Source organism: Zalophus californianus, chromosome 3 (genome assembly GCF_009762305.2).
Source record: "Zalophus californianus isolate mZalCal1 chromosome 3, mZalCal1.pri.v2, whole genome shotgun sequence".
NCBI classification, from domain to species: Eukaryota; Metazoa; Chordata; class Mammalia; order Carnivora; family Otariidae; genus Zalophus; species Zalophus californianus.
The window spans coordinates 63,713,465-63,737,293 of NC_045597.1; the positions used below are offsets into that span (position 1 = coordinate 63,713,465).

The 23,829-nt window shown below is 40.5% G+C and overlaps 1 protein-coding gene across 1 annotated transcript in view; it reads right to left on the minus strand.

Moving 5' to 3' along the window:
- FREM2 (FRAS1 related extracellular matrix 2) overlaps positions 1 to 23,829 on the minus strand; it is a 161,331-nt gene that overhangs the window by 83,112 nt on the left and 54,390 nt on the right. Inside the window, exon 3 of the mRNA XM_027589614.2 lies at positions 4,739 to 4,885. Within this exon, the coding sequence (XP_027445415.1) occupies positions 4,739 to 4,885 (147 nt within the window). The remainder of the gene's footprint in view (positions 1 to 4,738; positions 4,886 to 23,829) is intronic.

A 23,829-nucleotide genomic window follows, 5' to 3' on the forward strand; every position in this document is an offset into this window, starting at 1 on the left:
CCACCATGATTCACTGCCAAGGTGATGATGAAAGGAATCATTCTCTCTGAGGTTCCAGCACACATGCTGCTCATTGACCCATCTATCCCCAGTGGCATGGGCCAGCAAAGAATCTATTATTTGGTCTCTGATAACTACTGCCCACTTTTCTGTTTTGCTTTGTTTCACCAACAATGCATTATTTTCCTAGAGATTCAAAAGGCAGTTAAAAACAAAAAAGGAATGAGTACAATACAAGGAATGTCCACTAGTTCCAACTAGTCGTCCTTACTAAGTGATAATCAAGTTACCCAACCTAATAAAACATACTGTAATACCAAATCTCATTGTTGCTGCTAAAAACACATATAATTTTTTGGGTGGATTTTATAAAATATTCCCAGTTGAATGTTGGATGTAAATTATAAATAGGCAGTATTGTTGATTCTCCAAGAAAGAGGAATGGACTTCTATTTCTTTTTTTTTTAAGATTTTATTTAGGGACACCTGGGTGGCTCAGTGGGTTAAGCATCTGCCTTCGGCTCAGGTCATGATCCCAGGGTCCTTGAATTGAGCCTCGCATCAGGCCCCTTGCTCAGCAGGGTGCCTGCTTCTCCCTCTGCCTGCCACTGCCCCAGCTAGTGCTCTCTCTCTCTCTCTCTCTCTTCCCCTCATCTCTCTCTGATGAAAAAAAAAAACCAACAAACAAACCTTAAAAAAAGATTTTATGTACTTATTTGAGAGGGGAGAGAGAGAGAGAGAGCAAGAGCACAGGAGGGAGGGGCAGAGGGACAAGCAAACTCCCCGCTGAGCAGGGAGCCCGATGCGGGGCTCGGTCCCAAGACCCTGGGATCACAATCTGAGCTGAAGGCAGATGCTTAATCAACTGAAAAACTGTGTTTTGTGTTGTCTGTCTTTCGTACTTTTGCATTTATTCTCTTTTCTCAAGGCACAAGCTATTTTTTTTTCTTTTTTTAAGATGTTATTTTTTTAAGTAATCTCTACACTCAATATGGGGCTCAAACTCACAAACCCAAGATCAAGAGTCACACACTCTTCCAACTGAGCCATCCAGGCGCCCCTTTATTTTGTGGAAAAAAAAAATTGTGGTCTTAAACTGTTGATATGCTTCTCAAACATGAGATAAAACTAAGAAGGACAGGTTATATTTTTAGAAAGTAAAATAAGACTTAGATGAAATACTAAACTTGCTTTGGATCAAAAATAAAGATTTCCTTTTTATAATTAACATGCAGTACCTATTCTGAGTGTAGTGCTAATCTATCTTGTTACTTAACAGTGTGATCCATGGATCAGCAGCATAAGAAACATCTGAGAGCTTGTCAGAAATGCAGAATTTCAGGCTCTACTCCAGACCCCCTGTATCAGAATCGACACTTTAGCAAGATCCAGGTAAATCTTATGTGCATTAAAATTTGAGGGTAGATAGACACACACTACTTTGTATCTCCATAGGGCCCTTTATATAGGTGCGCATTTTAATAAACAATGAAGAAATGGCCCATAGACTGTGAAGAACACAGATTAGTCCACATTTTAATCTCATGTGGTAGATGAGACAAGTCAAGTACACACAATGCTCAACAAATGCTCTTTCTTGGAAATACAGATATTCAGCTGGTAAACCATATATATTATAAATAACATGATTAGATTGGGCAAAAAGAATTCTGGAAATCAAAAAGCTTACAAATTGGGCTTAAATATATGCTTTTATTTTTCAAAGAGAATTCATTATTAAACAAAACATATTACTTCGATTTACTAAGCGAAACCACAATTGCATCTTTTCCTCTGGCATACAAAAATGGCATGGAGGTCAAGCAAGCTACTTTTGGAATGAGAGAGCAGATTTCATTACCCTACCTCGACCACATAGGAGCAATGGGATCATAGGCAGGTTATGAACTTCCTCAGTTGTGGAGGATTTAAGAAGCAGCAGGGTGTGATATGTGATAGTTCAGAAAGTTAGCCGTGGGGCCAAATCTCGGCTCTGCCCCTTAGTAGCTCTGGGCATATGACAACTTTTCTGTTTCTTTAACCTGCATAATGGGGGCTATCATGACATTCCTTTTATGGGGTTGACTATGTAAGGTATTGGGAACTAGGGCTGGCACATCATAAGAACTCAATAAAATTTTAGCTATTATTGCCCGCTCATAGTCCATTATGTTACACGGTGTCTGGCACTCAGTAAGCGCTCTAGAAAATTAGGTTGAGTTAGTGAGTAACTAAGTTGTAAGGAGTAAAAGACAAAGGTGAAGTACCTAATGTGCTTAATGAAGTATCTATTTTTTAGTAAATGCTTGATAACCGGTAGCAATAAGACCTTTGAAATTCAAATACCTTTATAAAATGCACAGACATATTTAATTTATTAATGTGTTATATTGGTTATAAAATGAATCATCATCTCCGAGAAAACACCTATATAGATTTCATGTAATTCATGATTTACTAACTGTGCTCCTGAATGTAGTGATAGGCTGCCTTTAGGTATCATGCAAACTATCTAATTCTAAAAGTTCGTAAGTGAAAGTGGAGGTTTTAGGAAACAGGAACATGAAACACATTCACTGTAGAACTTCTTGGAGGCTACCCTCCTCTTTAATCTGACTTCCATTCTCTGTCCCAGCTTGAATGCTATTGACATCTTCAGTGATTGATGGGTGTGGGCCACACACGCAAGTCTTGCCAACTTCCTATCTCCCCAGGTTACTAAGTAACATGTGAGGTTAACCAAGTAGAGCTAAAGAACCTTTACAGAATGGCTGGTGCTCATCTCAACACAGAGGAAATAACAGTTCGTGGAAAAAATAACGTCAGGAGAAAAAAAGGGCTCTTGTTTGACATTTTAGGATTCTGCTTTAAAAAAGAAAATGAAGGTGGGGCGCCTGGGTGGCTCAGTTGTTAAGCGTCTGCCTTCGGCTCAGGTCATGATCCCAGGGTCCTGGGATCCAGCTAGCTTTGGGTGCCCTGCTCGGCGGGAAGCCTGCTTCTCCCTCTCCCACTCCCCCTGCTTGTGTTCCCTCTCTCTCTCTCTCTCTCTCGCTGTCTCTCTCTGTCAAATAAAGAAAATCTTAAAAAAAAAATGAAGAGAAGAATGTGAAAAGATAGTTTAAAAAATATCTTTCCACTAGTAACTTTCCCATGACTTTCAGTGGACTCTGTGTAAGTGAGTAAACTGAACATACCCACCAGGAATTCAGGCAAAATGCAAACAGATGAAGGCATCCTTAAGAATTGCTAAGGTTCTCTGTTTTTTCATAATTATTTTCCCCCATATTTTCAAGCACAAAGAACACTGAAGGCTCATCACTCACTGACAATAAGTAAAACAGGATCAGATTCCTGATCTGCAGAGCACGCGTATGTGTGCAGAGAAAACATGTTTCTAAAGAGAGAGCAGTAAGAGCGTTCACAATGCTTTTGAGGGTTTGACACAGAGTGGAAATGACAGCTGAGAAGAGGTACATGTGAATAAAGATGGAAGCAGGGCTGTCCTGACTGCAGGAGGTCTGCAGGTGGATCAGCACCCCTTGAGCAAACTAACCTTAAGGGATCAGCAGAGCATAGTGTGAAAATCTCTCCTCTACAGTTAACTTTAAAAATAAGGGGTAATTAATATCCGGCATCCAAAGGTCAGAAGGAACAAGGTGGGGGGTGGGGACTGTGGCTGTGGCTCAAGTATGGTGTATGCTATGTGTGTATACGTGTGTGTACGTGGGTGAATAGGGATCTACTCTTTAAGGCTTTTGAATTTCACGGGCCAGTAAAATTTCAAATAATTGTTTTCCAGACTAACACAGGATTGCCCAGTTTTAATTTTTTTATTGCGAACATTTTCCTAGATTCCTACCTTAACTGCACTCTCAGTCAATGAAAGCTCCTTTACCTCGAGAAAATTCTATGAGCCTAGATGTCTATAAAACATATGGTACCAAAAATAATATATTGCTTGGGGTGCTATCATTTTTCATCAATATGCCAATTTTTTTGTGCCAACTGTATTATTGCTTAAAATTACCAATATACCTACTCTTCTCTATTTTGTGCCTGCATGAAATCGAATGTGAAAACTTGAATTGGGCTTGTAAAAAAGGCTTTATTCTTTGCTTTTGACTCTCCGTTTTATTTAAAAGTTACGTAAAGCAGCAGAAAATGACTAGTATTTAATATCTTACTGTTGGTCCTGAAGTCACAAAGTACATCTTTTATGTAGTGCTTTTATGTAAACTTTTCCTTACCGAGCAAAGCACTCCAGTGCAACAAATGGTAAATTACACCTCAACGCCTAATAGGTTACTGAATGGTTTTTCACTTACTTATTAAAGTGGCCCTCATATAGATTTTATACTGACATTTCTGCAGATTTTTATCTTATGGTTAAATTACAGATTAGCCTAAGCCTCTTCTAAGGGCTAGTGACATTTACAATTTTTTAACTTATGAGCGATTACTGCCATTTTTGTATGGTTATTTACATCAGAGAAAGATCATATGTAGGTAGAAGGTTTGGAGAGGTATGTTAATTGGTTACACATTTCCTATTTTTGCAGCCTTTTGTCTCTATGATTTAGCCTTGACATGAAACTCTTGGCATATTTCTTTAAATGTCAACATCTCCCTAAACTTTAAAACTAGAGCAGTAAACGGAACATATTTTAATCATTGTAAAATTATGAACTTTTGCTAGAAAAAAGGGGATTTTTTTGACAGAAGTGCAAATTAAACTTACTTATAAATGAAGTCTCTCCCAAGTAACCTCTACGTTTAAGAACGACATCTAGAAATTTGGAGTCCTCATTGATCAGGTAATATTCCTTTTCAAAGGAGATCCATGCCCAATTCAGACGAAAATGCTGCTTGGTTAATTTGTTTCCACCTGGAAAACAAAAATTTAAAGCCCTAAATCAGTGCTTTCTTGAATGAATGACCTTAAAAATTCCACAGATGACTTTACTGATGCAACATTAAGAATCGCTATAGTTACTTGGTTTGACACGCAACTCCAGAATACATACCCGGAGATATAGCTTACTGTTCAGCGACTGTCATACAAAAATACAACAGCTGATATAATCCTTCACAAAATCCCTTGATGTTTAGAAGGCAAAGTGGGTAGTGGGGAAGGAGCACACAACTACCAGAAGCGATTTCCTTTAAACACAATCAAGTATCCGAGTTGCAGGATGACCTACTTTCCACAAGGTGCCACCGGAGAGCAAGTTTTTCTATTAAAGAAGGCTGCAAGTCTCTCATTTGTGATGTTAAAAACACACTTCCCCAATACCTTTTTCTGGTTCACCGAGCAACTGGGGGGAAGGCTTTAATTATAACCACTTAAGAAAAAACAAATATCCCTTCTCCGCCTCCCTTTCCCACTATACTCCACTCCACTCCGTAGAGCAAACAGCTCTTTTCATTGATTCCATTCTACTCTCGAGATAAGGCTCTCTCCTCCCACCTCCCCACCAAAATGGAGCTGGCTGCCTATGAGGAGAAACCGAGCTGTGTGTGATCTCTCTAATGTGAAAGCTGTGAGGCTAGGAAAATGAAAGGAGAAATGGTTATCAGCTGATCACTCTGCAGTATCCCTCCACTTCCTTTGATCTACACCAATTATTTCACAGTAAAGTGAGGTTTATAAACAAAGGCACTGGTAATTTCTTTTAAGTCTTTCTGGAAAAGGGTGGGAAAAAGCCCAAATAACAAACACAGCTAGAGGCACCATTTTAATTCTAGTTTCTTCTCTTCTGAGTTCACATAGAGAGAGAGAGCTACCCTAGAAAAAAAAAATGAGACAGGAAAACACCAAAACATCAGAACTTTAATGGACTGAGGGCAAAAAAAAAAAAAAAAAAAAAAAAAAATCTGCGCAAGGGGAAACGCAGTGAGTGAACAAGTCCACGAAAGAATGTTCATCTTGGCTAGAAATTTTTAAAAATAAAAGTCACAGCGACTTTGAGTTCTCAAATGACAAGTACCAAGGATGAATGAGAACACCCAGTGCAGCAGAATTATGTAGGGAAATTGGTTTTCTTGTTTATTGTTGTTTGAATTGTAAATTAGCACAAGCCTTTTAGGCAGCTACACGGCAACAGAGACAAAAAGATGTTGGTACCATTTGATCCTGTAAGTCCTTCTGTGGAAGGAATAATTACAAAATATATTTGTAAGGAATTCTTTGTTGCAATTATTTTCTATAATAGGCTCCCAAACCCAAAAAGTTTTTGAGCTTTTGTGGTACATCAAATCAATAAAATATTACCCAGTCATTAAACAATAAATGTGAAAATTTTGTTGGAACCCTTATTAAGACACTTCGAGACACAGAAACAAATGGTATTGATGCCATGAATGAAGTAGTTTGTAAAATGAGGCATTACAAATGTGGCGCTCCTCGGTGTGTTAAATTGACAGGATTATGGACTGTCCCATTTTAGTTCGTTTTTTAGATAGAAAACATAAATGGATGGAGAGCAGGAAGTTCACGCCACATTTTGTCCTTGGGAATTTTTTATGCCCACCATCTCCTAGACACCCGGGGCTGTCGTGGAGAGGAGAGGCCATGGCGGCGGGTCGCCTCAGCCCTGAAGTCCAAGGCCTACTTCATTTCCCATCTGCTGTCTGACTCGGAGCAAGTTTCTTCCCTACACCTCTGTTTCCTCATCTGGAGAGCCAAAGGACGGGGATATTAATTAATGCCTGCATCCGGAGCGCGAATCTAGTGAGATAAGCCAGGTGGGCACACAGTACAGGGCAGCGCGTGGAGGGCCGCGTCCCGCAAACGTCAGCTCGGCAGCTCGCTCCCCGGCCGCACTGCGCATGCCCAAATCCAGCCCACGTGCCCAGACTACCGGTGATCCGCCTGAGATCCGCCTGCACTGGGCTTGCCTGGTCTCCCCGCAGCTGCTGCGCGCATCAAGGCCGGCCATCCTTGCGATTTCCAGTGTCGTCTTGACCTACCCTGTCTTGTCCCCGTTGCTCTTTGCTCACTCTCCGATCCAGCCAGGAGCCTGCTGCTCCATGGATTTGCTAGCCTCACCCACTCCTCCTGTCACCTCTGTCGTCTGGCCTAAAATGACAGCACGTCATTCTTCTGCTCACATCTCCCACTCCTCGCGGGCTCCCTCTACCACCTCCCTCATGAAGCCTCCTGCACAGACTCCAGCCCTCTCCTCTGGGTGTGATTCTGCCCCTGCTCACTTATTCATTACTTTGCAGTTTTGCGCATTAGTGGATATCCTCTCCTATTGCTTAATTGTACATTTACTAATTGTACTAAATTGTACTAAGTTTTGTTAGAGATTGAGAGTGGCCGTTCATTCTTTTACTAATGCCAACACTTCGTTTTACTGCCTTTAAAAATACCTTTTAAATTATCGTGTTTATGTCCTACTACTCCTTGGAACATTTCTTCCAGAAAGTAATAGACAAGAAAGACTAGAATAACATTTAATTAGCGGAATTAACACATAAGACGTTTCTAATTTCTCAACTAATTATTACATGAAAACATCTTTATGCCACACTTCTCATTTAGGCTGTGGCTCCATCAAGTCCTAGATGTTTCTTCAGACTTCTTGTCATGCTAGGCCAAGCCATTGGTTGTCCATCCTAACATCTGCAGCCTCACAGCCTGATGCTGCTATAGGGGATCATCCAGTCACCCCAACTTCTCAGCGTTTTCCGAATAAGGTATGGGCTCTTGCGTGGGCTAGGTCTTCCGCCCCGAATGCCTTTAGCTTTTCTGCTGCTAGGTTAGCATGTTGTGTGTACTTCTCCACTCAGAGTAATTGTAATTATTATTATTTTTTTTAGGATTTTATTTATTTAAGAGAGAACAAGAGCGAGAGAGAGCTTGAGCAGGGGGAGGGCAGAGGGAGAAGCAGATTCTCTGCTGAGCAGGGAGCCCCATGCCAGGCTCCATCCCAGGACTCTGGGATCACGACCTGAGGCCTGAGCTGATGGCAGATGCTTAACCGACTGAGCCACCCAGGCGCCCAGGAATTGTAATCCTTTATCCACATGCCTGTGTGTGCTTCATCTAACTGCCTGAGCTCCTCAGGACAGGTGTGGTCAACTTCATCCTAGTCGCCAAGTCCAAAGTAACGTGTGCTACACAAGGAGGACTGAAGAAACCTGCGGAGTAAGTATGATTTTTAGGAGTCGAGTGGCTACTTTGTGACTCTTGCTTGTTTCATTCCTTTTTTTCGTAACAGTTTTCAGCTTACACAAAGCACATAACTTCAGTTTTGACCTGAGACTAATAATGCCTGACCTCTTCAGTAACTCTTGTGGCTCAACAAATGAATTTTAGTTGATAGTTCTGGATACTTTATTGTTATCTCTTTCCCTTATATCCAAAAAGAGATCACTAAGCACACAGTTTCTCTAAATTTTGACACTTTTTAGGTCATTGTAAGATCTGACTCTATCCTTTCCTTGAGTATTCCAGAAAATATCACACCTCTAAGTATTACATGTTTTAGGAATATGGGAGTCCATGAGGCTTTCCCTTGACTATATAAAACAGCCCCAGTGCAAACTGCAGCAGGCTCGAGGCCCTTTCTTCGGATTCATTTTTCTCCACAGTGCTTTCTATAACCTCATACCCTATATAATAGGTTTACTTTTTTGTCTCTTCACTTGTCTCCCTCTTTCGCAACTCATGATCCAGGAGGGCAGGGAGTTCATTTTGCTTAACTGTTATAGAAATGCCTCCTCAGTGAATTAAGACACTCTACCATCTCTGTTGAAGGAAATTTAGTAGTGCTTCATTTCTCAGGCAATATAAATGTCCTACGTAAGTGTAACATAACTCTCTGGGTACTGGGTCTTTTGCTTGAAAAAAAAAGTAATTGTTTTTAATAATACCCTTTCTAAAATGTCCTGCATACTTCTATTCTTAAGCACTATGTGAAGGCTTTAAGTGATTACCTATGAATGTAAATCACTGGGATTTGTGTTTATCTAAATGACACCTGCAGGGGTTATTGATGACTCCAGGCCTTTTTAACCCTTCCCTTCCATTATGAAGTAGCTTGGATGGTTTTAGGAATAGCTAACTTCATCTCTACTTACAAATGTATAAAACATTTTTGGGTTGGTGCTTATATTCTAGAAGGATGAAGGTACCAGGTTACTGGTTAATCAAGGGTTTCGAGTGACACACAGCTGAACAAGTTTGCCAGGATTTCATATGTCCGCTGCTTTGAAATTTTCCTTGAAATAAAATTCACAGTACCGAGTAACTTTGCTTTGTGAGACCATGACATGCTCTAGGGTAATTGTTTGAGATGCTTAGCATTCACTCTAAATCTGGGCTTTTTAAGTACATATTTTGCTAGAGAATATGAAGTTAAGTGTATAAAACTTAATGATGAATAAATTAAATGCTACATCACCTCTGATTTAATATACATACAAATCCTACTGAGTTTTGGAATTTGTAAAATCTAAGGTACTATTTCTCATGCAGGAGCAGTACAGGGATCTGAGGGACTAAGCTGCAGTTTATTGCAATTCTTGTTATTAAAACTGACCTTGCACAATTGAACTCTGTATTTTATCTAAAGAATGAAAAGACATATTAATTATTCATTTATCACATGCCACGTAAACTCTTCTAGAACCTTGATGTGTGGGAATAATAAATGTTAATACTTTGAGTAACAATAGCTGTGGCTTACTGAATGTGAAATTAACTTAAGAAATTGACAAATTTTTACTTCAATTTCACTTATGCTATTATTTAATTTTATTTTTATTTCTTACTTTTAAAAATTATTTTATTACTTATTTTAGTTTCTAAAGCAGACTGTCATCTGTAGCACCAAGGAGCAAGTCTCAGCGTCTCACTGGAAACAAACTAAAGTCCCTAACTGTGTCATAAATCCATAGAACAGGTGCTTGACAGCTGATAACCACACTCTCATAGGCATTGTCCCCAAACCCTGACACTAAAGCCATTAAGGGTTTGATGAAAAGACCTCTTTTGAACTTCTCCAGCTGGTCTTTAGGATTCTTCATTTTCTTTTTCAATGGGAACACAAGAGTTTTTTTTTTGTTTTTTTTTTTTTAGAATAACAAAGAATCACAACCTTCAATTAGCCTTCCCTAGGAACACAGAGCTGCCCGGTTTCTCTAAAGACAAAGTACACATTTTCAATTCAAAACTAATGTCACACCTCTGACTTGTCTTGATGAGGGTAATTTCTGGGTGTCCATTTAGCTTTGACAATTTTTTTTCAAAGATGTTTTCACAAATATTTTTCTTGGAGAAAAGTTAGTTGCCGATAGAACATAATTCTATTTTAGATGTTTCTAGCTTGCTCACGTTTCATTTGCCCAGAATAAAGTTCAGACTGAAAGCTGAACTGGCAATCAACGATGCAGCCATTTTAAAAAGCTGAATATTGTCCTTTAAACCAGCAATAGAAATAGATATTTATATTAGAAAAGATTAAAGCAACAATATTACCTAATTTACTGGGAAAATTAGGTAATTTGAGTTTTCTTTAAATTTTTTATTGTTGTTAATCACCATACATTATTAGTTTTTGATGTAGTGTTCCATGATTCATTGTTTGTGCATAACGCCCAGTGCTCCACGCAGAACGTGCCCTCTTTAATACCCATCACCAGGCTAACCCATCCCCCCACCCCACTCCCCTCTAGAACCCTCAGTTTGTTTTTCAGAGTCCATCATCTCCCCCTTCAATTTACTCCCCTTCGAAGATTCTTCCCCTCCTGCTATCTTTTTTTTTCTTAACATATATTGCATTATTTGTTTCAGAGGTACAGATCTGTGAGGCAACAGTCTTGCACAATTCACAGCGCTCACCATAGCACATACGATAATTTGAGTTTTAAGCGTTCTTGTTCTCTTAGAAGGCAAGGAACATGGTTAACAACCCTGCAGCTTCCATCAACGTCTATGTTACTCATTATGGTGAAAATCAAAAACTAAAGCTAAAAGAAGGGATGTATTTCATTTTCATTTCTGTGCTAGAATGGTCTTTTTTTTTTTTAAAGTTTATTTATTTATTTTAGAGAGAGAGAACGTGAGCAAGGGCAGAGGGAGAGAAATCCCAAGGAGACTCCTCACTGAGTGTGGAGCCCCATGCAGGGCTCGATCTGATGACCCTGAGATCATGACCTGAGCTGAAAACACGAGTCAGAAGCTTAACTGTCTGTGCTGCCCAGGCGCCCCTGGGATGATCTTTTAAACTTTGCTTTGCCTTAGAATCTTCCATACAACAAACTTTGAGAGCTCCTGGATTCCTGTCCTCTGGCCCTTCATCTGGTGGATTTCACAGTTTACTGAAAACCCTGGATGCAGAGCTGAAGTCAGCTTGGCTTTGAAACATCCCTCCCCTTGCCCCCGAGAGTGGACATTCAGAGATGGGAGATGGCATAAATACATAGATAAGTGTATAAGCTAAAGATTGACAAATGCTGTGGGAGTTCACAGAGTGAGGGATTGCTTTAACTTGAGGGCATCAAAGACAAATTCATAAAAGAGATAGTGTTTAAATGGGGCCTTAAGTACAGGGTAGTATTTGGACATTTACAGAGATGGGGGAAGGTGTTCCTGGAAGATTAAGTATAAGAACAGAGATAAGAAATCCAGTGAGAAGGAAACTTCAGGGAATTCAGTTTGGTAGGAGTTCAGGACATTTACTAAATATTCATTTCCTTCTCTTTTTTTTCTATAAAAATATAAATAGTAATAGTAAAGACAAAGAGGAAGGGATCAAGATGCTTTAAAATCTGCCCCAAGCATTGGGGTGGGGGGTGTGCATTCATCCTGCTGCAACCCTGCCCCCTAGAGATGAAGAATCTTGAAGGCTCCTGGGCCTTAGTATGACTGACAGAGCTCCTGAAGAACTGGGGCGGGGGGGGAGACCCAGAAAAATTGTCAGTAAAGTATATACTTTCGTAGGCTACTTAATAATTCCAATGGTTGTTTTTGTTCAATAGTGACTTTTGATAATGGATGTATCATTTTCTTCCTTCAATCTCAACACCCACCCCCCACATGCCACCACGTTCCCACTGCCTTATGCATTCTGAAAAAGCATCAGCACAGAACACAGTGTCAGATTCACAGATGCAGAGACTAGATAGAGAAATGCATAGAAAGAGAAGTAGTGTGCCAAAGACCCAGAGAGAAATATGCGTAGCACATATGGACTGCAGGTGGTGTGGTCTTTTAGGCTATTCTCAGGAAAGGCTCCTATAAGCACATCTTTCAGAACCAAAACCATAAATGGAGCTGCGATAGCTTGGTCATTGTCACATGACCTGCAGGGAGTGGCACTGGGCATGGATTAGTTCACACTTTTCTGTAGGATTTAAGATAAGTTGCCAGATAAGGTGGAGGTAGGGATGGAGCTGACAAATAGATCAATGTTCACATTAGAAGCCAAGATCACAATTCACTTTCTTACATGGAGTTTTGCTCCTTAGGGACCTGATTTATATACCCATCATGGTACATGACAGTATTTGTACATGAGATTTCCAAAGAGTTGCATTCCTATTCATCCACTATACCAGAGGTTGATATACAGCTGATGCTCATTATTCCTGGATTCTGTATTTGCAGATTCGTCTACCCACTAAAATTTATGGGTGACCCCAAAGTCAGTACTCGCAGGGGTTTTGTGCTCATCTGTGGATACTTGCAGAGCAGCTTTGAAGAATCTGCCTCACCTGATGCTCTGCCTTCTTGTTTCGTACAGTACACTAGGGTCCTTTTCACAGTCTACTTAGTGCCAAACTTTCTGCATTTTTGTACTTTATGTTGGTGAGTCCATTGATTAAAATATCCCACAATCATAGAGCCAAAGTGCTGTTCAGTTTTCTTAAGCACAAGAAAGCTGTGACGTGTCCTATGGAGAAAATACATGTGTAACATAAGTTCTAGAGCTTGGCTGTGTGTTTAATGTCAACGAATCTACAACATATATCAAATAAGATACGTTTCAACAGAAACACATGTCAAACAAGGGTATGTATTGACCGGATAACAAAAGGTTGCGACCAGAAGCTTGTAGAGAGCCTTCCCCTGTGTTTCCCCAAGGAGCAATCGTTCAGTATTTGCAGCAATTTTATAGAACATGACTACTGCAAATAACAAGAATCAGTGTACTTACTCAAAACACGCTACAGTAAGTTAACCCTTTGGGACAAGACAAAACAGAGCACAAGGAGTGGAAAAGTGTTCTGCATCCACACACATTCTGCCTCCCTTTAGTCAACCCTTTCCCTAGTACAGAAGCAGGAGTGTGAACTGAAAGGAACCTTCACCGCCTTGTCGGATGGGAAGCGGTGGCCTCCCTCCCTGGACAGGACAGCATTAGTCTGCAGACACAGTGTGGCTCATGCATAAAGGGTATACTGGCTCCCGCGGGGCTGCCGGCCATATTCTCAGAATATACAGAGAGAATTTACAAGATGATTTTTTTTTTTTTTTTAAGTAGGCTCCATGCCCAGCGTGGGGCTCTAACTCACAACCTCAAGATCAAAAGTCACATGCTTTCCAGACTGAGCCCGCCGGGCGCCCTGCTAATTTTTAACCTATAGGAAAACAGTACACACCAGATGAGTTCTGATGCAGAATACCTCCAAATCCTGCTAGAGAATCTTAGGATAATTACAGGGATCTCGGTTTAAGCCTATCCCCCATCTGGGATTCATGCCTATCTATGTTTGTTGGCAGAACTGGAGTAACAGACCCCATGGAAGCTGATTTTCTTGGGTTCTAAGGAGCCTCTGGAGAGAGAGCTCATTGTTACAGACCTGGATGCGTCAGGCACAATAATGTACATCTCTACAAAGTCTTAAACATGAGAGCAAAGTAGAGAGTCAGAGTACAGAGTAAGGGTGTTACTCATCTCTAATTCATGCCCAGGCTCCTGAATGAACTTTTGGTTGCCATGAAACGAGTAAACCATGAGTGGAAATTTAAAGAGATACTTAATCTCTTTCATACCAGGTTCCAAGCAGCACTCTTTTGGACATCCTTTTCATTGGATACACAATAACGGAAAAGTTCGCCACTGGCTCCCACTCCTGGTGGCTCCTGGCGCCATAGGCAGGTCCCTGCTTTGGGGCAGCTGAACACTGCAACTGGGATTCCAGGCAGGGCTATGGTGACATTGTGGGGCTGCGCTTATCGTGGGGAACACCTATCCTTGAGCAGAAACATGGGCTTGACCACCCAGAATTGGCACAACATGGGCACTGATCAATCATAAGAGACCCTGGCCAAAAACAACTGGAACTCACTCTAGTACAGGTGTAAATGGGCTGAATGTCAGCTCTGCACTGGGGACCTCGAAAATGCATGAAGAGGAGGGCTGAACACAATGGGGCCATGGTCAGGGTCATTTTGGTAATATACACACACTATCTCAATGCATGTCCCAATAATAACCCTGCCAATGAGGCATTTCCACATTCTATGGAGGAGGAAAATACTATCAGGCTAAATTATTCGCTTTAATTTCTCAAGTATGTGATAGATCTGGGATTCACAGGCAGCCTGCTAGTATTCTTTCTATATTTCCTCTGAGTAACCAGATTACTTCATTTTGGTCTGTATTCTATTTACAGATAACTCTAGCTCAATTTTAATTTGCTCTAATTTAATTTATAAATGAGTGCTCTAGAACAGAAGCAAACCAGATGATCTGAGTGTGTTTTCCTCTACCAGCAGCAAACTTCATGCTAATGAGTAGTGAGGCTCACAAATGGTAAGAATCCAGTGGGAAAACAAAGGGTATAAAGGACACTTCCCAAACATTTGAGACTGAATCATAGAAAAATTAACACAAGCTAGGAGTGAGACCTCCTTGTTTTATGAATGAATATGGGGCCACAGCTAAAAGTCAGGGAAGCCGGAAGGAAAACCCTTCCAGACAGAATGAAGTGCCCCATCAGGCCACAGCTGGGTCAGAGTGGCAAGCCTAAGCCTGCAAACTCTCCCAGCTGCGTTCAGCGTGTCCCCCTCCCCCCAAAAGAAACCGAACGTACTTATTTTCAGCCCCTGTAACAAAAAGAAAAGAAAAAGAGGAGAACCATGAGTTTACATCTCCAGTTAACCTCAGGCTTAAAAAAAAATTTCCTTAATCTAAACTTGATTTAACCGTGCAGTACTTTGCTTTCTTAATTAGAAGTTTAAACCCCGTGGAATGAATGCCTTCACTGCTGGTATGCATGGCCAGGATGAGGAATTCAGGTGTACATCCACAGAAGACAAAGGACAAAGCAAACACATAATTGCAAGGTGAGCTCTCATTTACAGCATGCACGTTACTCGATGATCACGTGCTATCGAAATTAAAAGCTAACTTAGTCATCTCAGGGCTGTGCTCTGAGTGGCCAAGGAAACTTTGTTCTGAAAATGAAAGTGTAATGCTGTGTTTTAAACAAGAGCACAAACTATTTCAAGAAATGATCATGCAGGTGAACAACGCAAATATAAACTTCAAGCATTGTGGAGCAAGAATGAAACATGGATTGCATATTTGCATATTTTCTCCCTACCAAATTTTACCAAGATCCAGAAAGCTGCGATTTGAATAAGATTACCTAGCAGCCACTGGCAGAAGAGGAATAAATTCCTAGGGGTTTTCAGGTCTAGTTTAAAAAGTCTAGTGGACTTTTTATTTAACAAACTGTGATTTCAAATACTGTTGTTCTTCAACATAAGATCATAAAACTTGTGTGCTTAAAGTAGTATGAAATAATATCTACCTATTTATCTATCGCTCTATTTTTAATTTGAGGGGGGACTTAATTATTTCTCTTTAAAGCAGCCCAGAAATAATTTTCATCCTATTTTCCCCATTAACAAATAGCATTTTAAATTTTTAAAAAGATTTATTTACTTTTTTTTTTTGAGAGAGAGAGAAAGGGAGCAAGAGAGCAAGTGCACACACGAGGTGGGGGAGGGGCAGGGGGAGAGATCCCAAGCAGACACCTCGCTGAACGCTGAGTCCAACATGGGGCTCGATCTCACCACCCTGAGACCCCGACCTGAGCTGAAATCAGGAGTCGGTCGCTTAACCAACTGAGCCACCCAGGCACCCCAACAAATAGAATTTAAAAAAAAACCCAAACCCTATACTTTCATAGAAACAATAACTGCTTTATCAAAAGCTGAGTTAAGTTTTGTCAAGAAGATCCACACCCTCTCCTGCCTCTGGGGATAGGAAAAAAAATACAAAACAAAACACCTGGTGCAGCAAGACTTCTTGCATGCACTGCCTGGAGCAACAAATTATATAAATTTATTAGATCTCTGGCAACACATTCTTAAAATAAATTTAATAGCCTGAAGGTCTCTGTTCAAACCAGAGCCTAATTCCTTCTGTGGCGCCAGACATCTCCCCCCACCCCAAGAAACTCTATGGGGGAAATGAAAGCAGTGCTCCAAGCACCTCTCGGAGTAACCGGTTTAGCACCATTTAGTTAATTCCCTGTGAAGTCAGGTCGTTTTCTAATTCCTATTTGTATTACCGCGCCATGCACACTTCCATAACACAACAGCCATTGCAATTAACCAGGATTACAGCTGGAGCTATATTTTGGATTATCTTTTGAAAATGTGTTGTATCCACACTGAGACAAAAATAGAAAAGAGAATAAAACCCCAGAAGTGCCTTAATCTGTTTAAAAAAAGAAGACATCTTCTTTGACCTAAATTGTTTCTATTATTACCAAAATTTATTTAAATTTGGTAGCCGGGAAGGAGGGATTATGATGGAATGACAGCATCAGAGCTATTCTATGAATTGATATATGGTGAGTGAGTTTTCACTTAGAATCCTAGAATGTTAGAGCTGACTGAAAACACCTCAAAGACACTTTAGAATTAGCCTGTTGTTACTGTTTTTAAGCCTTGAGTCCAGACACACATTCATAGGTCTATTTGTGCTCAGCAGCAAAATCAGATTTGGAAGTTTTAGATTTCCAGACTTAAAATTTAAAAGAAAGGGCGCCTGGGTGGCTCAGTCGGTTAAGCGGCTGCCTTCGGCTCAGGTCATGATCCCAGGATCCTGGGATAGAGTCCGGCATCGGGCTCCCTGCTCGGCGGAGAGCCTGCTTCTCCCTCTGCCTAGTGCTCTCCCTGCTTGTGCTCTCTCTCCCCCCTCCCTCTGTCAAATAAAAAAAAATTTTTTTTTTTTAAGAAAGATGTGGAATCACATCAGGTTTCCGGGTTATGGCTCCTTTGACAAATAGACAAGCCTCGTCTTTGAGGTCTGCCAAGGAAGGAAGGAGGGAAGGCGGAAGGGGAGAAAGTGGGGGGCGGGGGAGTGGTGCGGAATGAAGTAGAATACCATCAATGTCATATGTGTGTTCTGTCAGATTTTCTTTTCATTTCTTTCAGATTAATTTTACAAAGCTAGCTTTTGTACTTAACTTGTGTATTATTTAATTAGTCAAAACCTTTGGTGGCTGCCCTGATCCCTTTAAAATTATTCCAGGGCCACAAATACAGGCCTCTTTAGTGATTTTACTGTCTCTGATTAATATAAAAGCCATTGTTTTGCATATTTAGCTACTAAAGACAAAAAAAAAAAAAGACACAGTAAGTATAAAGACAAGTCGGTATGGTCTTAGAGCAGCAGACCTTGCAGGAAAAAGATTTAGCCAACATACAGCAATACAACAGTGTTTTGTTGTTTTTTAAAGATTTTATTTATTTATTTGACAGAGAAAGAGACACAGAGGGAGAGGGAACACAGTAGGGGGAGTGGGAGAGGGAGAAGCAGGCTTCCCGCGGAGCAGGGAGCCGGATGTGGGGCTCCATCCCAGGACCCTGGGATCATGACCTGAGCGGAAGGAAGATGCTTAACGACTGAGCCACCCAGGCACCCCCAGTGTTTTGGGTTTTGTTTTGAACAGAGCTCACAGTACATGTTATGAAGTTCAAGGATGGTTCACACACAGTCCCCTCTGTAAGACCTAGATTCTAGTAAGGAGGCACACCAAATACCCTCCATTAAGTTATAATACAAAATGTAAGGTAAACCCGTGAGCATGCCGGACCTGGGGCTCAGAGGAGGGAAGGGAGGGCGTTCAGTTGGGGAGACCACTACAGACGTGGCACAAGGGGTACCGTAGAGGGACATCGGCGGACAGTGCCCCTTTAAGGGAAAGGAATGACAAGAAAACAGGTACAGGAGGACAGCATGTGCGGCAAAGTCCAGCTTTGTGGGGTTGGCAGAAGCAAAGCGGGGGAGGAGGAAATAAACGGCAAAGTGAGGGAAAGGAAGGACACGGGCTAGAGAAAGATGTAATCTGAACTCTGCCTGAGAAATAGGAACTTGGGAGAATTATTCAAGGATTTAGATGAAGAAAGACAGACTAGGAATCAAAGATACCATTCACTGGTACCCCACAAATATTTCCTCCTGAAACGGATTTTCTGCCAGTGGAAGAGAAAATTTGCATTATGACACAAATGAGTCTATAAATATTGCTGGAAGGAAAATAAAAAATGTTGTCCACAATAAAAGAGCAATCCTTAGAATATTACCCATGAACAAATCAAGTGGCTAACTAAAGATGCCCATCATAAGCAGCCAGTATCATGAATACTTGCGCTAGAAGACTGGACATAAACTTCTGCCACATCGAAGAACTCCTTCTTACTAAAATTCTTTTGGCAACTAACTTTGTATGGATGGAAGTCAAGAAAGAAGAAGGACGCTGTCTTCCACTGAATTTTAGCAAAGTTCTACAGTCTACACTTTCTATTAGGTATGTTTTAGAAAGACACGGGTGTCTTCTTAAAACTTTGAAAAACTTTATGTTTATTTAAAAAATAATTTACAACTTGGGTACTCTCGCTTTCAAACTAAAAGTAACTTTCTGGTTAGAAAAATTTTATGTGTTTAATGCACCACTCCAGTCTGCTTAAAGAAAATTACTTATACTGAGAGAAAAATATATTATTATAAAACAGAAGTCATTATTAGCAGCAATGATAAGGTATTCCAGTGATCCTTCAATGGCCATCTGGGTTAAAAACCTTGAAATAAACATCGTCAGCAAGCTTTATGAGTAACTTTTTTAACATACCAGGATGAGAAACTAAAACCTCTATTTAAAGGTCTTGCAATTTAAGCATTCTATATATTCAGGGCTTGGAAACTCAGGCCTTCTTTAAATATCCACAACATCTGAAATTATAACAATTTTTTAGTTCTGAAGAAAATGGTATGAAGGAAAATACTTTAAAAGCTCATTTATTTTGAGCAGTGGAAAGAAACAATGACTAGATTTCTTGGAGGAGTTTTGGACCTAAGTGTTTATTTGGTAAAAATCCAAATGCATACCACAGGTGAAAGTTTCTCTCTTTCTCTCTGTCTCAAGTTAAAAAAAAAATGAGGATCAATGTGACAGATTCTTTTAGACAAAGATAAACCATACAAGTCATAATATAGTCTAAACAAATAGCTCTCAGTGTGTGTGTTGGGGGGGGCGGGCAATAAATGATTTTGCCCTGGTGAGGACATTGGGTGATGCTGGGAGATGGTTTTGGTTGTCATAATAAGGGCGAAGGAGGGGAAGCTATGGGCACCAAGTGGGTGGAGGCCACGGAGGTGGGAGCTGAACAATGCACTGAACAGCCAGATCTCACCCCCAAAATAAGAATTAGAATTATCTGGCCCAAAATGTTGATCATGCTATGGAGAAACTCTGGTCTAAACTTACCATATATATTATACAGACACATACAGCCTAACATAAACATATTATCTGACTTTCCTCTGTAAATTCCATGTTTTTTTATTAATTGATAAGACATGTAGTCAAATGATAGACCTGCTTCCTCTTGTTACATAAATATGCAGAACTTTTCAAAACCATCATGGATGTGGGAAAGTTACTACAACAAATTTTATGCTCTTATTGTAGGAAGTAGCTGAACCAGTAGTTTTCCCACACAGTCAAAATTTATGGCTAGTCCTCTGGGAGGTCAGGACTGAGGATTTTTAGAAATGCACCAAACTGGGACACCTGGGTGGCTCAGTCAGTTAGCATCTGACTTCGGCTCAGGTCATAATCTCAGGGTCCCGGGATTGAGCCCCAAGTAGAGTCCCACATCTAGCTCCCTGCTCAGTGGGGAATCTGCTTCTCCCTCTCCCTCTGTCCCTCTCCCCACTTGTGTTCTCTCTCTCTCTCTCTCTCAAATAAATAAATAAAATCTTAAAAAAAATGCACCAAACTATGTCAAAGTGATAATGTATGCATGATTTAGATTTTAGTATGAAATCAAACATGCAGGTAATGATTTCCATTCTAGAGATTTTCCTCAGATTAGGTTTTGCTAAAACACCTCTGAGCTGAGAGTATGATGTGGAAGGGCTTCCTGAGGTAGTTGTAGGAAGGCAGACGTGGACACTGAACACAGGACAGCTAGCTTTCCATGACTTTCCGGAGCTGAAAGGAGAAACGTTGCATATTCCAATTCCTGTGTGTGCTGGTGTGTGCACACACACCCTTACTTTTGCTTTTACAAAAGATGAAAATACTGTCTAAAAGATTCTCCAAAAATATCGAATGCATAGCCCTTTATGTGGTTTTCTCCTGTACAATTCAGGAAAGCATTTCCCAAAATATGTTTTTTCAAACCTTATTTCTCCTGCTGTTAATAGGTATTATGCTTAAAAAAAAATCACTCTGAGTCAACTAGGAGAGAAATGTCCTAGGATTAAGCTATGTATGCAGAATTCTTTACTGACACACATTTTAGGGTCTTTCATATGGGAATGTGCACTAAGGCATATGGGAGGATAGAACATGTGGCACTTCCCAGTCTCAATTTCACCAGGGAACCCAGTTTGGAAGGGATCATGTGAGACTCTGTTCTACAGAACCTACTTTGGGACAAGTTGCTCTGGGTATAAACCATTTAAAATCCAGATATGAGCAGAGAGTCTTGCACAGTATCCATCATATCCAAGTAACAATTCTCAATTGTCCACATTTGACACCAAAAGTTGAAACTGCAACTTCATAATCTTGAGGAACAAAAGCAATAAAATTAAGGAGCTTTCCCCTTCTATCAGCTATACAAATTGTGGTTCAAGACTCTTCCATTTCCTAATTTAAATGGCAAAGTAAATATGGTAGCTTGTAGAGTGCCAACAAAAGTAAACTGAGTTCACATATACACAACTGACTACTGGTCTACTTATTCCCCAGAGATGATAGGTATTGTGGGAGACACACGCTTTGCTTTTTTTTGTAGCTTAACAGTATAGTGTCCCAGCCGTGTTTTTTAATTAGTCAAATGTGGGATCCAATATCACCAGAGACAAAGATTAGGATTTTGGCCAGTTCCAAAAAACACAGCTAAGATCACCAACCATGTACAACGACCATGTCAGCCTCCCATTTTGAGTTGGCTCTTACTCCCTGTGGATATTTGAACGCTATGATCTGCTCAACTCTGATAAGAGACTTAAAGGCTTACTAAAAAGAATGCTTCTGAAGCTATTAAAACAACTGGCACAGGAAGAACGGACTAAGCTGGGTTTTAGAAAGAGGATAATGCTGCAACAAAAACTTTAAGGCTGATAAACAGATAAAAAATCTGAAAGCACATTGTTCCCTAGTCTGCACTTCTTCCTCACTCTGATTATGAGAGTGGCAGGCAATAAATCCAACAGCTTTGTGCTCATCAATTTCAGAAGGAAGCAGAGAGACATCTTTGAGCCATCGACTCATATCTCAACTGGTTGCTGTACTGGTACTGACCAGTTCTACCGGAAAATACCTTTTATTCATTGAAGAACCAAATGAAGAGGGAAATTAATTAACTCCACTACTGGGTTATATATGTATGGAACTGTGCATATACTAGGTGCTCTGGAGACTTAGGGCAACGAATGAATACACACACACGCACACACACACACACACACATTTTGGGCCATCAAGAAACTGAAACTGAAAATCTTTCCAAGATAAAATTCACACAAACGGAAAACCAAACCATGAGTAGCTTTGCAAGAATAATAGGAAAATTATCCTTGAGGAAAATTATCCTTGAGGAGTATAGAAGCTTCTCAGAATGCTTTCTTAAGAGAGGAACATCTCGGGCGCCTGGGTGGCTCAGTTGGTTAGGTGACTGCCTTCGGCTCAGGTCATGATCCTGGAGTCCCAGGATCCAGTCCCACATCGGGCTCCCTGCTCAGCGGGGAGTCTGCTTCTCCCTCTGACCCTCTCCCCTCTCATGCTCTCTCTCTATCTCATTCTCTCTCTCAAATAAATCAATAAAATCTTTAAAAAAAAAAGAGAGGAACATCTCATAAATCTGTTAGTACCTTCCTGATAACAAAGGAAATGAAATGTGGGGAACACCATATTTCTTCCTTTTTTTACTGTCTTGTCTCAGTAGGGGAGGGCACAGGGGAGGTGAGGGATGGGACTCAAACAGGAAATACCTGATAGACATTAGAGAAGCTGGACAAAATGGATTTGAACAAGGAAACCAGACCAAACTGCCCTAGCTTGTACTCTCAAGGTCTGAATTAAGATATTGGAACTAGTTTGGAAGGCTGCACCTGGCCAGTGTTTGGAATTCTGCCTAGCTTCCACCAAAGACCCAGGCTCAGCGGCCAAGTAGGCAAATTTTGCATACCTCCTGTCCTGGTAAGCTCCTCTTCCACACCTTCAACTTGTTCTCTGGAGTGGTCACATCCCCTCTTTTGGTCACTTAAAGCCCTCACTCCTTGCCTGCTGCCCTTCCAGCTCGGCATTTTCCTTCTTTCCTCCTAACCTCAATGATAAACCCCTGTTCCTGAATATTGTCAGCTATAGGACAACTGGGTTAATTAGGTTTTTCAGCTCAAAATACACATAATTTTATCTTTGTAAGGTTTATTATAAATGAGGGGCTTCTTGACATTAAATTTTCTTCTCCTAAGAAGACATTTTTAAGCGTGGGCATTCCACTCATTGTTGCCTACTCTAGACCGTTATTCTTGGCTAATCTGCCAGGGTGTAAATGCATAAAAGTTGTATGACTGACAGATGAATGGATAGAAGATGGAAGATATATGCACACACACACATACACATATATATGGCATATATATGGAATATATACATGGAATATTACTCAGCCATCAAAAGAATAAAATTTTGCCATTGCAATGACGTGGATGGAACTAGAGGGTATTATGCTAAGCGAAATAAGTCAGTCAGAGAAAGACAAATACGGTATGATTTCACTCATATGTAGAATTTTAGAAACAAAACAGATGAACATAGGGGAAGGGAAGGGAAAATAAAATAAAATGAAACCAGAAAGGGAGGCAAACCATAAGAAACTCTTAGCTCTAGGAAATAAACAGGGTTGCTAGAGGAGAGGTAGGTTAGGGGATGGGGTAACTGGGTGATGGGCATTAAGGAGGGCACCTGATGTAATGAGCACTGGGTGTTATATGGAAGTGATGAGTCACTAAATTCTACCTCTGAAACTAATAAAAAAAATCATATGATTTTTTTTTTTTATTAGTTTGAAGTTCACTTCATATGAAGTTCACTTCATCTAACTACCACCACCCACTGGCCTGCCCCCCCCCCCCCCTTTACCCATGCCATTTCTTAGAGAGAAGGTTTTGGCTAGAAAAATGATCTGAGTATTGTGAATATAAATGTGAGCACTTTGATATGTTATGGCAAAACCTGGATCAGAGCCTTATTGCTCCTTATAGCCAATATAGCTCGGCAGCATTACAACTCTTTCATCGGGAAGAGTCCGAAAGACACATATGGCAGCTTCAGCAGTGC